Here is a 13,354-nt window from a genome sequence, read left to right on the forward strand (position 1 = left end):
TCTCTTTTCTCTTTGATCTACAGACACTCAATCGATTTTCCATCCATCCATCCATCCATCCTCTTTACGGCTTACTCTTCTTACATTCTAAGTTGCAATTTTCCATGGTTGTCACTATGTGAGTCCATAGGTATTGACCCCCACCCCCACCCCCACCCCAGCTTTAGTCAATTGAAGCCTTCGTATCATGCTTTTATTCTTACAGACAGGAACTATCCTTTTTTGTCCTAACTGTGCACAAGACTCTTTGGGAGTCTTTTCAGCTGATGAGCAAGATGCAAACATTTTAAATAGCAACACACACAGTGTACAGTGCCCCCGCCCCTTCTGAAAAGCCACAGTTGCTTGCAGTAGATCTTGCCATATCTACTCGAACATTTTCCCATATACAGTATTCTCTGTACATCCTCATTCCTCCCTCTCTGCCCCTATGGTTCAGATGTCTCTCCCCCCCCCACCCCCTGTGCCCTCCCTCAACCCACTCACATGCAGACAGTCAAGCAAGCAAGCTGAGCAAAAGATTTCAGAAGGAAAATATAAAAAAATTGCTTTGGGTTTTGGCTGAAAACAGAGACCAACAAACACAATTTGAGCACAGGTTTTAAAAGAGCAGCCAGCTCCAGGTAGCAATTTCTGGTAAGAAAGAGGACAAGAGAGACAAACGGACATAAGGATTCAAATAACCACAGGCAAGAAGGACTGGGAGGTGGGGGATCTCTATGGGGAGGATAGGCAAGAAAAAATAGATGAAGCAGAGTAAGAATTAAATGGAGAATCCTTACTTCAGCGTGACTGGGGAGCTTCACCCTAGTCTGTGGAAAGAACAGCACTATTTGTATGATTACAGCATCTAGAAAGCCTATGACAGCAATGCAATACACTCCCTTCCCCACAACTGTGCTGATATCAGATGCCATCTCCACAGTGGCCATGCTGGCTGGGGCAATGGGGTTTCTATTCCAACACATCTGAATAATACCAGATCTGGAGGAAAGCTTTTTTTACAGTAAATTTCACAACCAACTAATGGAGCATTGATCTGTATTGCTATTTTAGATGGGTTGAACAGAAAATTAAGGAAGAGATTAAACCAGAGCTGTGACACTTTTCATAACACATCCCAAAGAACAACCCTTTTGTTTGAATTTATATTATATATTTTAGATCACATTTTCCCATCAGGTTAATTATTACTGATTCATGGGGCTACTTTTGAAATTCTCCTCCTCCTTGAATGCTGGGCTTTCATATTCTCTACTCTTGAACCAAGATGGAAAAATATGCATCAGTGATAGTCCACTGTTCTAATTTTAAAATTTCAACCTCTGTAGGACGCTTCTGCTAATCTTCCGCTAATTTTCTCCTGTTGCATATCCAACCCAGCCCAGTCAGAATTTGGGTGGAATTTCCCATTAAAAATATGATAGGAATTAATTCAATTTTTGGAATATAGGCAGGCTTAAGGGCTCATGTACTCCCTGGCCCAGGTGAGTTCACACACACATCTCTGATCTAGGAAAATCATCTAATTCAGAGCCAAATTATGAAAAAGCCAAAACATTTATCTACACAGAGTTAAATAAGCAACAGAGACAATCAATGGGAAGGAAATGATGTCTTCAATAAACATCACTCATCCAATCTTTGTTTTCTGAGTCAAGATCAGAACAGCAAGTAAATGGATCTTATTCACATCACTACTCTTTGCCTTGAACATCTGGTTGAGAAGAAGAGAACATCCTGCTTCTTAATTCCTTTGAGGAAGGATTGGTTGACCTTTATAGAGCTGTGGATGCTTCAACGATCATTGACATTTGAGTTAGACACAGCATATTTCTGCAGTTCATTGAAAGATGTATATCTTTTTCAGGTTTACAGTACATGTAAGCATTTAAAAAAGAAAAAGATGTCACTGCTTTAAGAGTTGCCTTAACTTTAATAAATGGATTCCTTAAAGAGGGGCCTTTCTTTTTTTTTTCCAGGCTCATGAAGAAGTGAGAAAAAAGTTAGTCTCCTTTGCTACTGCATTTGTGTGAGATCCAAAGCACTTTTCCAGGATCATTTGTCAAAACATGCACACTCTCAATCCCACTTTACTCACATAACACCTGGATGGGGCTTGCTAGTCAACTACCCTCAGCTTCTAACTATCTAGCTTCTGATCTAAAGTTTCCCGAAAGAGAGAACTAAGCCCCCCTCTGGAGGGCTGGCTCTATACCCAAAGTACTATCAATATCAATAGGGTTCTAATGTTAAACCAGAATTTACACCTTTCATCTTAAGACCTTCATTCTTTTCTGCCTACATGACATCCCATCTTCTAGAAATAGACTTCCCCTTGACTTTGGTCTTTGTTGTAACACTTTAAGTGATAGCATGAATAACATCCAACAACTCTTTGATATGAAAGAGCTAGATTATTTTATCTGAAGTTTTCTTTTCAAAATATATATTTTCTGCCCAGAAAAGCTATTGAATATGAATTATCCTCAACTCCTGAATTACCCATCATCATCCCATTTTTGAACACTCCTCTTTTGTGTTCTGCTTCCAGAAGGATTTAATGCCACACAGTTGCTGGTCCTAAAAAGATAGGAGAGGGTCCAACAGTAACCCCAGAACACAATCTCGTATGCCTAGATCTTAATTTTATCATATATTTTCAGTGATCCTTCCTAAAACCTCACATTTTTTATTTATTTACTTTACATAATTTGTATTCTGCCAACTTCATTGGATTCTGGGAGGCTCACAAAAGTATATGGCTCATTTATAGATTTATTAACCTTTCTGTATTTTTTTTTTAAATGGTGGCTTTTATAGTAAGTTAAAAAAACCCACCCCACAGTAAGGAAGCAATAATCAATGAATCAATTTACAGAAGGAAAGGATAGTGGACAATGGTAATAACAAATCCAACAGAATTAAAAATACCACCAGAAGTTTGAACTTTGGGAATCTCTGTCTCTGTCTCTCTATCTTCTATCATCTATGGTATTTGGGGCTCCTTGAGCCTATGGGGACACAATTCTACAGGCAGGCCTTCCCTGCTCCCCGCCTCATTTTTTATCCAAACTGAAGTAAAAATCTTGGTCCAGGCAGTTCCATTTCCTGCAGTTGTTCTGGTGTTCTTCTGCACTGTTCTGTGCCATTCCTCCCAAAGGGGAAACAAGAGGTGTGCCTGAAGTAGAGCAATACTAGAAGAGGGGGGGTTGGAAGATGGAACTGAACTCCCAGATCAGATGGGCAACCTGTGGATAGGCCAGATTTGTCCCACAGGCCCAACTGTGCTATATTTAGTTGGGATCTACTGAATTCAACAAGGCTTCTTTCTCAGTAGAGCCAAGATTTCACTGTATATACTCTGTGTATACCATACATACTGTGTATACCCTGTACATACTCTGTGTATACTCGCCCCACCCAATCGTGCAGAGAGGGCATGCTGTGGACCCCGTCTCTAAGACAACTTTGTTTGGCGGGGTCCAGGAAGCAGGCCTTCTCTGCAGTGGTGCCCGCCCTATGGAACATGCTGCCCCCGGAGGTGAGATTGGCCCCATCGCTCCTAGCCTTTCGGAGGAGTCTGAAGACCTGGTTCTGCTGCCTTGCTTGGGGAGGAGAAGGGAATAGATCTACATGGGGATGGCTGCTATAGACCACTCCTCCCACACTTGGACTGTTTTAGATTCTTTTGCCACTTGGACTTTTTTATTTTTTACTCTTATTTATATTATTTATTACTGTAATTTTATATTGTGTATTCTATTCATTGTATTCATTGTTCCACCTTCCTTAAACTGCTAGCTGTAATGGAGATTGGCATCACAACTAGGTGTAATATACATCACATTCTCTGAGCTGCTGCTGCACAGTATGGACACAGATACAGGTCCTCTGGAAGACGAAATCCATGCTACAACACTAAACAGCCCCCCTCAGACAATCAAAGACACACAACAGTCTATATCTCAACAACACAAACTGTGAAACGCAATGGTCAACCCTTATTGATGTCAAAGCCTCAGCTGACTCCTTGAACATTTAAGCTGGGCTGGGCGAGCCAGGCAATGTTAGTTGGGTCTTTTGCTACAGACAGACAAAAGAGTGAGAATGGCTCATTACCTTCTCAGTCCCCTTGCCATGCTTTCTTAAGAGGGTTCCCTGTAGAAACAATATCACAAATTGATCAATAGGGAAGGAGAGGAGGAACATTTCTAGGTATGGGGATCACAAGGAAAAAGGAAGGCAGGAGGGAAGGAGAGAGATTTAAGTTCCATCACCCTGGGATTATCTCCAGAGAACAGCACTGACAGAAGGTGTAAGCTAAACCTGGCACTGAATCTGCCTTTTGCCCCCAAAGAATCACTTATTTTCATCTGAGCAGCACCCCAGATTGGTCAGAAGTAGATATAGGTCACAAGAATTGTCTTATGACACCCAGCCCTGGAGACAGTAACTCCTGCCCTTAGGGCCACACAGCTGGACTATTGCAATGCACTCATCCCAAACCTGCCTTGGAAGACTACCCATAAACTGCAGTTGGTTTGAAATGCAGCAGCCTTCTTACTGACGAATGAGGATCGCTGGAGTCATGGAATGCCTGTGTGGTCCACCATGCATTGGGGTCCACGGAGTTCTGGGTGCAATACTGGTGTTAATCTATAAAGCCCTAAACGTCTTGGCCCCTAGATACCTGCAAGTAGAGTCGACCCATCTGCTTCATATTTTATAGCTTTTTAGAGTTTTGGGGCAGGGGCCAATCAATATTGTTTCTTGGTTGTGGCCCATTTTATGGAATAGCCTCCCTCACTTGAGGCCATGTTAGCACCCGATTTTCCAGAACCTAATGAAAAATGAGCTGTTCCAGAGAAAATTTGAGCAATGATAGGTCTGTGCCCTTCGATATTACATTACTATTGTGCCTGTGTTTATTGTTACTGGATTTGGATTTTCCATTGCTTTTATTGTTTTGTTGAGTACATCATCATATTAACTAATTAACTAACTAACTGGAACCTTCTTCCTTCCTCCAAATTCTGCAACTGTCAGAATTACCAAAAAACAATTCTGCCCCATCTTCCTGTAGCCATGTACAGTACGGGTAGAGCTGTCATTCATGCCTTTACTAGTTCTTTTCTCACAACATGCTTAAGATAGTTTGAACCTTGGTTAGGTTGGTGTTGGTGTCTGTCTGGCTTAATGTTTTGTACAAACCTGGCCTACTTGGTAGTTCAAAAAGAATGCATTTATTTAATAATGGTCTAGTGGTTAAGGCAACAGGCTAGAAACCAGGGAGCCGTGAGTTCCAGTCCCACCTTAGGCATGAAAGCAGGCTGGGTGACCTTGGGCCATTTGCTCTCTCTCAGCCCAAGAGCCAATCAGGCGTGGTAGGAGAGTTCTAGTCCCGCCTTAGGCATGAAAGCCGGCTGGGTGACCTTGGGCCAGTCCCTCCCTCTCAGCCCAAGAGCCAATCAGGCGCAGTATGAGAGTTCTAGTCCCGCTCTAGGCATGAAAGCCGGCTGGGTGACCTTGGGCCAGTCCCTCCCTCTCAGCCCAAGAGCCAATCAGGCGCAGTATGAGAGTTCTAGTCCCGCTCTAGGCATGAAAGCCGGCTGGGTGACCTTGGGCCAGGGTGGTTGTTGTGGGGAAAATAGGAGGAGGAAGGAGTATTAGGTATGTTTGCCGCCTTGAGTTACTTATAAAAATAATAAAGGTGGGATAAAAATAAGATAAATAAAATCAACTACTCTATATATTTTAAGGTGATAATGCAAAAGTTATTTATGTTCATTTGCCAAGTCCAGCAGAGCACTGGTAACATGAAAAATTGCTTATCATGTAAACCGTTCTGATAAAGGTGATCCTTCAATGATTGACTTCTGTTTACATTGAAGATTAAGACCTTGGCTGTATCGGGTCAAAGCCCAACCTTACCCAATGGTCTCTTGACAGTTTTTACATTTGGCCGAAGGTTCTTTGGAAGCATCTCAGTTTACAGCTGCTATTCCCTTACCAGTCTTGATATCCCTGTATCACCCTTCTGAAGACCAACCAGATAATTCTAGAAAGCCCACAAGTAAGAGATGGGAGCAATCATTTTCAGAAGGGTGCTATAGGGATATCATGATTGGTAAGGGAATAGCAGCTGTAATTTGAGATGCTTCCAAAGAATCTTTGGCCAAATGTAAAAACTGGATTTCAGAACAAATGGCGGGGCAGGGATGGGATGGAAGAAACTAATCAACTTCTTCTGCCTTTTTGTTGCTACTATTTTTGAATGTTCCTGGAGGTTCACTGCTGCTTCTGCCATAACAAATTATGTTTCCAAGCTAATTGCCACCCCTGTGCACCCTTCTCCCTCCTTCCATCAGAGTTCCAGATAAATCACAGCGATTTAACAGGATTTGGAGATTTTTGTGGAAAGTTGCAGTGTTCCTTATCAGGACAGATTTGGGTTCATTCTGTAAAAATCTTTTTTATGAAGAAATCTATAGTCTAAAAGTTTGCCTAAGTATTTCCTTAGATACAAATGAATTAAAACAGTTCCATTTCCTCTGATGTCCTCTTCTTTGTTTATTTATTTATTTTTCAAATTTAATGTCGTTCAGTAAACGACATTAATACTAACTAGCTTGGCCAGGGGATGGTGGGAATTGTAATCCAACATACCTAGAGGTTCCAGTTAGTTAGTTAACCTGGCTAGAGAAGGTTGAATTCACAAAATTATAGCTAAGGAAGGGATGGGTACCTTAAATGCTTGGTGTAGGATCTGTTAAAGCAAATTAGAAGATCATTGTCAGGGCACTGAGAAGGGAGAATGCTTTGTCTATCTCTGTGGGAAAGAATGCTGAAAACACAGAAATGATACAGTCTCCAAGGGAGGAGGGGAAGAAATGAAACCCTAACCTTAACCTTAACCTGCTGTGACGTGCCTAGGGTAGTACAAACAACTACAAGATGTGACTTCTTGACCAGATAGGCCTGGGAATGTGGGTGGCCCATGTCCTAAAGTGTGTGGGGGGTGGGGGTGGAGAGGGGATTTACTTGATGACAGTGTACACACTTTGTTGATATGTACCTGTGTGTCTTGGAAGAATCAGTAGCTAAGGTCTCAAAGTAGACCCAAAAACTTACCCAACTAGAGATGGGCACCATGTTGGCTGGGAATGCTGGGTATTGCACAGCCACCAAATCGAGGAAACCAGCTAAGTCTCAGATATTAACTTGGAAGAGCTCATGCTGACATAAAGTGCAGTAGGCATGTCCTCTTCTCATGACATTTCCCCACTTTTTGGCCCTGCACAGTAATGTATTTGTAGCAAGGTGCCCACCACAGGCTACTGAGGATATGTTGTCCTCTTCACCCAAGATTCCCCCAAGTCTACATCCTCCCATATCCAAGGAACATTTTCACCAGAGGAGTTGCTCCTTCACATCTCCAAAGAATGCAAGAGGAAAGGAGACTGAATTTGGAGAATGCTTTCCCTCAAAAATTGACTTCCTCACCCTTCCTGTGTAAGTATCACAGGCAGATCTGACCACCCTGTTCTTGAACTCAGTGGCAGGAGCAACCCTTCCCTCCTCCCAGCACCCCAAGAAACAACCCCATTGTAGCTTCCGACATGGAGGGGTGAGGGACAGACTTTCCACCAAGACGTCATAGCTGGCGCGAAGCAGCTCAGCAACAAGGGGGAAGAGGGCACAGAACAAGAAAAGGCAAAGGCGTTGGGAAGGGGCAGGAGCGGGAAGAGAAGGCATGGGGACAAGATAGGCAGCCACCACAGAACAACAGAAAAACCAGCTTAAGTTACTTTGGGTAGGAAAGATACTAGACGCAAGGCACATGGACAGGGCAGGGGAGAGAGAGAGAGAGACAAACATGAGAGACAGGGGTGACCTGCCGTACTTACAATCATCTGCCAAGGTGAGAGGAGCGGAGCAATTAGAAAGAATAACCATCACATGAGTAGGCCATCACCTTCATATCCATTGTGTCCCCACCCAACTTATTCTCATCCCCACAGCCTCCCACGAACACTACAGTCCCTCCTGATACACAACCAGAGAACTGATGGGAACATCCCTGTGCCACACAAAAGTGTTGCCCCATCTGTGAACACAATATGAAGAATGCCTGGCAATCGCAGAAAAAACCATGTTGATTTAAGATCCGTCCCTGAAGTTCCTGTCCACACCTCCCTTAATTCAATGACATGATTCATCTGTTTAATGACAGGGACTCAACCTTCGTGCTCATTTTAAATTCGGCTTACATTTTTAGAAAGACCATTTGAAAGGAGAACTGCATATTGCGAGGTGTGTTCTCACCTGAGGATCTCCTGGGGAAAATGAGCTATTTAGAGGAAGGACATTGTGGAACTTGGCCAGTCAACTCACAACTAAATGCTTGGCTTGCAAGAGTTTACCACTGAGCTATTCATCAGCTCCGCTCTAGAAAGAAACCGATGAAGTGAATTTCTTTCTAAGCATTTGTAAAAAAAAGGCCAAGTTGTTTCTCATGTATTTGTAGAGGCACAACAAAAGTATATTCTTTAGCAAAGTCCATCTTATGTGCAAAGAACTTAGGTACAAAGGAACTTTCAGTGAAAATGAAATGAGAACCATGTAAAGGAGGAATGAGATGTCACAGAAATGGGTATTTAACTTTTATTCCATCCTTTTCTAACCTCTCACCTTCTAGCTGTTTTGGATGATACTTCCCAGCATCTCTCACATCACATCACATCCAAAGCTCCAGTCTGGCTGAGGATTGTGAGCTTATGGTCCACTGCAGCTGACCAACATCAGACTGAGGAAGACTATTCTGTTCCAAGAAGCATCTCTCCTATTCTTCGCTTCCCAAATCACCCACATCTTTACTTCCCACCCAATTTGCAATCAGAAATCTTGAAGGATTCTAAGGTGGCCGAAATATAAAGGCTGTCCTGCCTGGGATGAAGAAAAAAGTAAAATACCAGTATTCCCCTTTAGTGATCCTGGCTCCATACTCCCCTCAATTATATCCGTTCAACAGGAAAGTTAAGCTTCCCAAAATTTGGAAATTTGCTTTATGCCCTGATTTCCCCTTAATTGCCAGTCAATACTTTCTCAATACTTTCTCAAGACTTAGCGTGCACACATCTAAAGTCTCTAGAAGTTGAGTTTGTCTAGGAAAAGAACCATAGAAGAAGGGCTGATAATGATATCAACTATATATTATCTTATGATAATATATAGTTGGAATGAATATATATTATTCTGACTATGTTGCTCAGCGCAGGACAGCCCTTGTTCTATGGCCCTTTTCCTAGACAAACCATTGCCCTGATTTTCCCCTTAATTTCCCTTAATTGCCTCAGTATTTCTCAATACTTAGTGCCCCCTCCCCCAAATCTCTAGAAGCTGAGTCTCAAAAGTTAAGGCGCTGTGCAATCCATCACTTCTCCCTTTCAAGGTCTATTTTAAACTGATGATGAAATATGGTAGATCAGGCTACTTCAACTTCTCAGATAAATTGGATTTCAGATCCCCTAGTTCTCCAGCCAGCTTGGTTAACAGCTGTGCCACCTGAGGACCATGAGAATAAGGAACTTGCAAAGGGGAAAGCAACCCTGAGCTATTCTGCAATATGTAATCATGATGTCTCACTGAGGGAACCATCTCCAAAACTCCCAGTGTTGGAAAAATGTCCTGATTTTCATAACTGAAATGCTGGGAAGTTTAGCGGGAAGCACTTAAGGACAAGTTTCAGATCAGAGTTAAAAAATGATGGTGAGCAACTAGTCTTCTTGTTGGGCAATAGCTATTAGAGCAATCTATCAGAGAACTACATCAAAGAATGTTCAGCAGGAAAACTTACGCTGTCCGTCATCAGACAGTAATAATTCCTGACATACAAAGAAAGACCAGTCACTCTTTCACCCCTTTTTTGGAAATTCACCCTTGGAGTCAATTGAGTTCAGACTTTGATAGCTGGGGCCTGAAACTAGGATTTGCAAAACTATCTCCACAAAATTGGTCATCCTTCTGAAATCGATGAAGTGAGGGGCTTAATGGTAACGTTGGGGAAGTTGGAATTATTTGAAAAGGTGTGGGCAGGGGGCTTAAATTAGTGGTGGAGACTGGCAGATTCTTCTTTTGTGCTGTCTTTTTGATCAACCGCTGGCAGGGATGAGGCTACAGCTGTTCTCTGCAGCTACTGACAGGCAGTTGTCATTTTGCCTCCCAGAACACTGCAGGGGGCACTGTTTGAAGGCCTTCTGAAGAGAAACTGACAGATGCCATTAACCCTTTGTAAAATCTGCCATTTCCTTTCCAAAAATCCCATCTATTTTTTCCCTAAAAATAAGGTTAGAGGATTAAAATGCATAGCTTTAAAAAAAAAAAAGATAGTTATAAGCCTTAGGGCTATGCAAAGCTCCAGCTTTGAGGGCAAAAAAAAATATGCTTCTGAGCATGTGTCAGTGCCTGTTTTCCTGGGAGAATGATGCAGCTGTGTGATCTCTGGGAACATGCAGCTGTTCTAAGGAGTTTGTTGATTTCTTTATCTTGTACCCACCCCAATTCTGAGGGACTCCAGGTAGTGTACAACAAAATAAATTAGATTAAAAAATAGAGTGAAACCAAAACAATCATATTCCTACTGAATACTCTGACAGTGTCTTCAATCACCTTGGCTCAAAGGCATGATGGAATAGCACTGTCTTTGCTTGCTTCCAGAAAGGCTCATAAAATCTCTGGGGGCAGTTGCAGACAGGTGCTTCAGGAAAACCCCTGCATGCTCTGGAGTACCTTTTTGCTTTCAGAGCCTGAGCACTGCACAATCCACCTTTTCAAATCTTTCAGTTCCAGTTCAGAAGAAAGACCCTTTTCCGATTTCCAAAAAAACTTCTTGAGAACTTCTCCCTCAGCCTTATCAACTGGGACTTTCACTAGAAAGTTCACAGCTATAAAGCACTGTTTTAAGTTGGAAGGTGAGAGAACCCCAGGAGAACACTACTATAAGTAAATGTTTTGCTTTCACCCACTCTCTGTCCCATCTCTGCATCACATGTCTCCAAGCATTTCCTAAGCCTGAGCTCCCACTTGTACAAAGAAAAGGGGAGTTTGCCCACCTGATCCTAGACTGCGCCACTTTTGATTGGAGATGGGGTCTCTCTGAATCACAATCTCCACTGGAACGTGTATTTGCAGATCAGAGAAAAAGCTAAGCTTTGATCCTGAAATGCTAGTTTTCTACAAGACAGTGATTTGCTTAATAATTTGAAGAGAGGAACATTTAGTCACGCCAGCCACCGTCTGCAGCGTAAAGAACAATCCAGAAATACATCTGTTGGTTTGAAAATGACATCTCTGAGGCAGCTGTAGCTTCCACAGTGATATTTGGCGTTCACCCTCTCCCCGAACTAGGCTGGAAAACCTGCCTGTACCAAACCTTGGTTATCCAACTGTGATGTAGGAAGGCTGAAAGCAAGCCACAGGGACTGCTCCTAAACTCCCTTTCCAGTTCAGTCGATTTATGTCCCACCTTAACCTTTTAAAACAGGAGCTAAGGAAATTGGTTGAAAGGAGCTTCACACTGGCCTGCTACTGTAATTTAAGTACAGAACGGCCTCTGAAAATTGGAGAAATGGGGAAGAATAAGGCTTCCTGTGATCGATTCACGGAGGTGGTCACATTTAGCTCAGAAGAAACGTTAAGGTCAACACCGCACACAAATGTGGATCATCTACCCAAGACTGGATCCATGTTTCCAAAGTATCCCATCTGTCATATCTTCATCACCCATCACGTATATAAGAGAACCACCCATAACAGAGAGCTGCCTTTATTCATGGATGCTCACCTGAAGTTTCAAATCTTATTTCCCAGGTTCAAAACTACATGGAGAACTTCCACAGATCGAGGCCCCTGCTGTAGAAAGTGCCCTCTATGTGTAAAGGGCAATGAGAACAGTGTCCAAAGAAAGAAAGGGGCAATGCCCTGGCCTGTACTCCCCATTCTCATGTGTTGGGAGATGAGTTGGGTCTGAAGAAAGCTGTAAGATCTTATTCCACAGAATTCTAATTTACTTCCATTTGTCTTGGGAAGAAGAGGCTATAAAAGGAGCTGGAACCCCTCCCACAAAGTTTTGGCCTTTGACCTTTTGCAGGAATAGATCCAAAGCATTTAGGGACATCGTAACAGTTACAGCAATTTTGTTTATGTGAAACAAACATCTGAACAGTGAGGTCCAGAAATGTACCTATTTCAGATCCAAGTTGAGAATCTTGCTGAATTGCGTGGCCAGTGCATAATTTTGACAAGATACCAAGTCGCCTTTAAGTTGGCCTCTCACAGAAAATGTCTGGTTTTCTGTGTTCCCAGAATGTTGGGAAGTGGGTTGCAGGAACAAGCCCATGCTAGCAGGACTCACCGTCTGGTCAGTAAGTGGAGGAAGTACAATTGTCTTCTCCATTGTATTCATGACAAGCTTCCAGAGCTCCTTCAGCACTCGTTTCAGAACAGTCTTCTCGCAAATTTTAGCAAAAAGAGTCAAGCTAGGATGAAAAAAGTTAATGGAACAAAGAAGAGGGTGAGCAGTTTAAGTTTAACAGCTGAATGAAGGTGCGACTCTCCAATACTTTGGGTCTGGATTAGGGTGGACAGATTTGGGCCCGAACACCGTATGTGCTGCTCGGACAGGGATGGTCAAGAAAATGCCTATTCCTGTGCATGCACTCACATGAACAAAGATGCCCCCAGCATCTTCTCCCTCCTAGAAATCACATGGCAGTTGAAATAGCTAGGAAGGTTGCTGAAGCTGTCCGTATCCCCTTCTTTACGGATTTGGATTGCAAAAGTCCAAGCACTCATAGATGGCAGCAAAGAGGTACAGGGAAGTCTAGCTCTTTGTGGTCATCTAATGGCCACCTGGATTTTTATCTTGCAGGTGTGGAAACTTTTGCCCATGCCTAATGTAGCAAAGTTGCAACCACGGCCAATTTCAGCCTGTTTCTAAAAGGCCCAGCAATAATAGAGTCTTCTTAGTGAAAAAGGCGGAATGTTGAAAACTTTTCTACTGACTTTTCTCTTTATTTACTGAGCTATCTGGGAAGAAGTTGATATCTGGGAGCACAGAGGTGCAGGCCCATAAAATATGCTCAGTACAAACCACAGAGCACAGAGAAGACTCTATGGTTGCTCTCCAGTACACCAAATCCCACTGTGGAGGTGCTTCTAAGTCTCTTTTAATTGAATTTTCTCTCTGCATATATAATTAAAAACATAACCTGCTTAGAAAATCTACACGGCTAAAGCAGACTATGCCGAACTTTCAAAAATTCAATTCAGCAGCCAGCTCATACAGGAACAA

The 13,354-nt window shown here is 42.6% G+C and overlaps 1 protein-coding gene across 1 annotated transcript in view; it reads right to left on the reverse strand.

Annotated features, from left to right (window-relative positions):
* Nucleotides 1-13,354, reverse strand: part of UNC13A (unc-13 homolog A) — a 107,891-nt gene that overhangs the window by 16,693 nt on the left and 77,844 nt on the right. Inside the window, exons 36-38 of the mRNA XM_063289181.1 lie at nt 12,416-12,539; nt 4,123-4,161; nt 783-812 (exon numbers count right to left, since the gene is read on the reverse strand). Coding sequence (XP_063145251.1) covers nt 783-812; nt 4,123-4,161; nt 12,416-12,539 — 193 coding nt within the window. The remainder of the gene's footprint in view (nt 1-782; nt 813-4,122; nt 4,162-12,415; nt 12,540-13,354) is intronic.

This window comes from Candoia aspera, chromosome 1, assembly GCF_035149785.1.
Source record: "Candoia aspera isolate rCanAsp1 chromosome 1, rCanAsp1.hap2, whole genome shotgun sequence".
NCBI lineage: Eukaryota > Metazoa > Chordata > Lepidosauria > Squamata > Boidae > Candoia > Candoia aspera.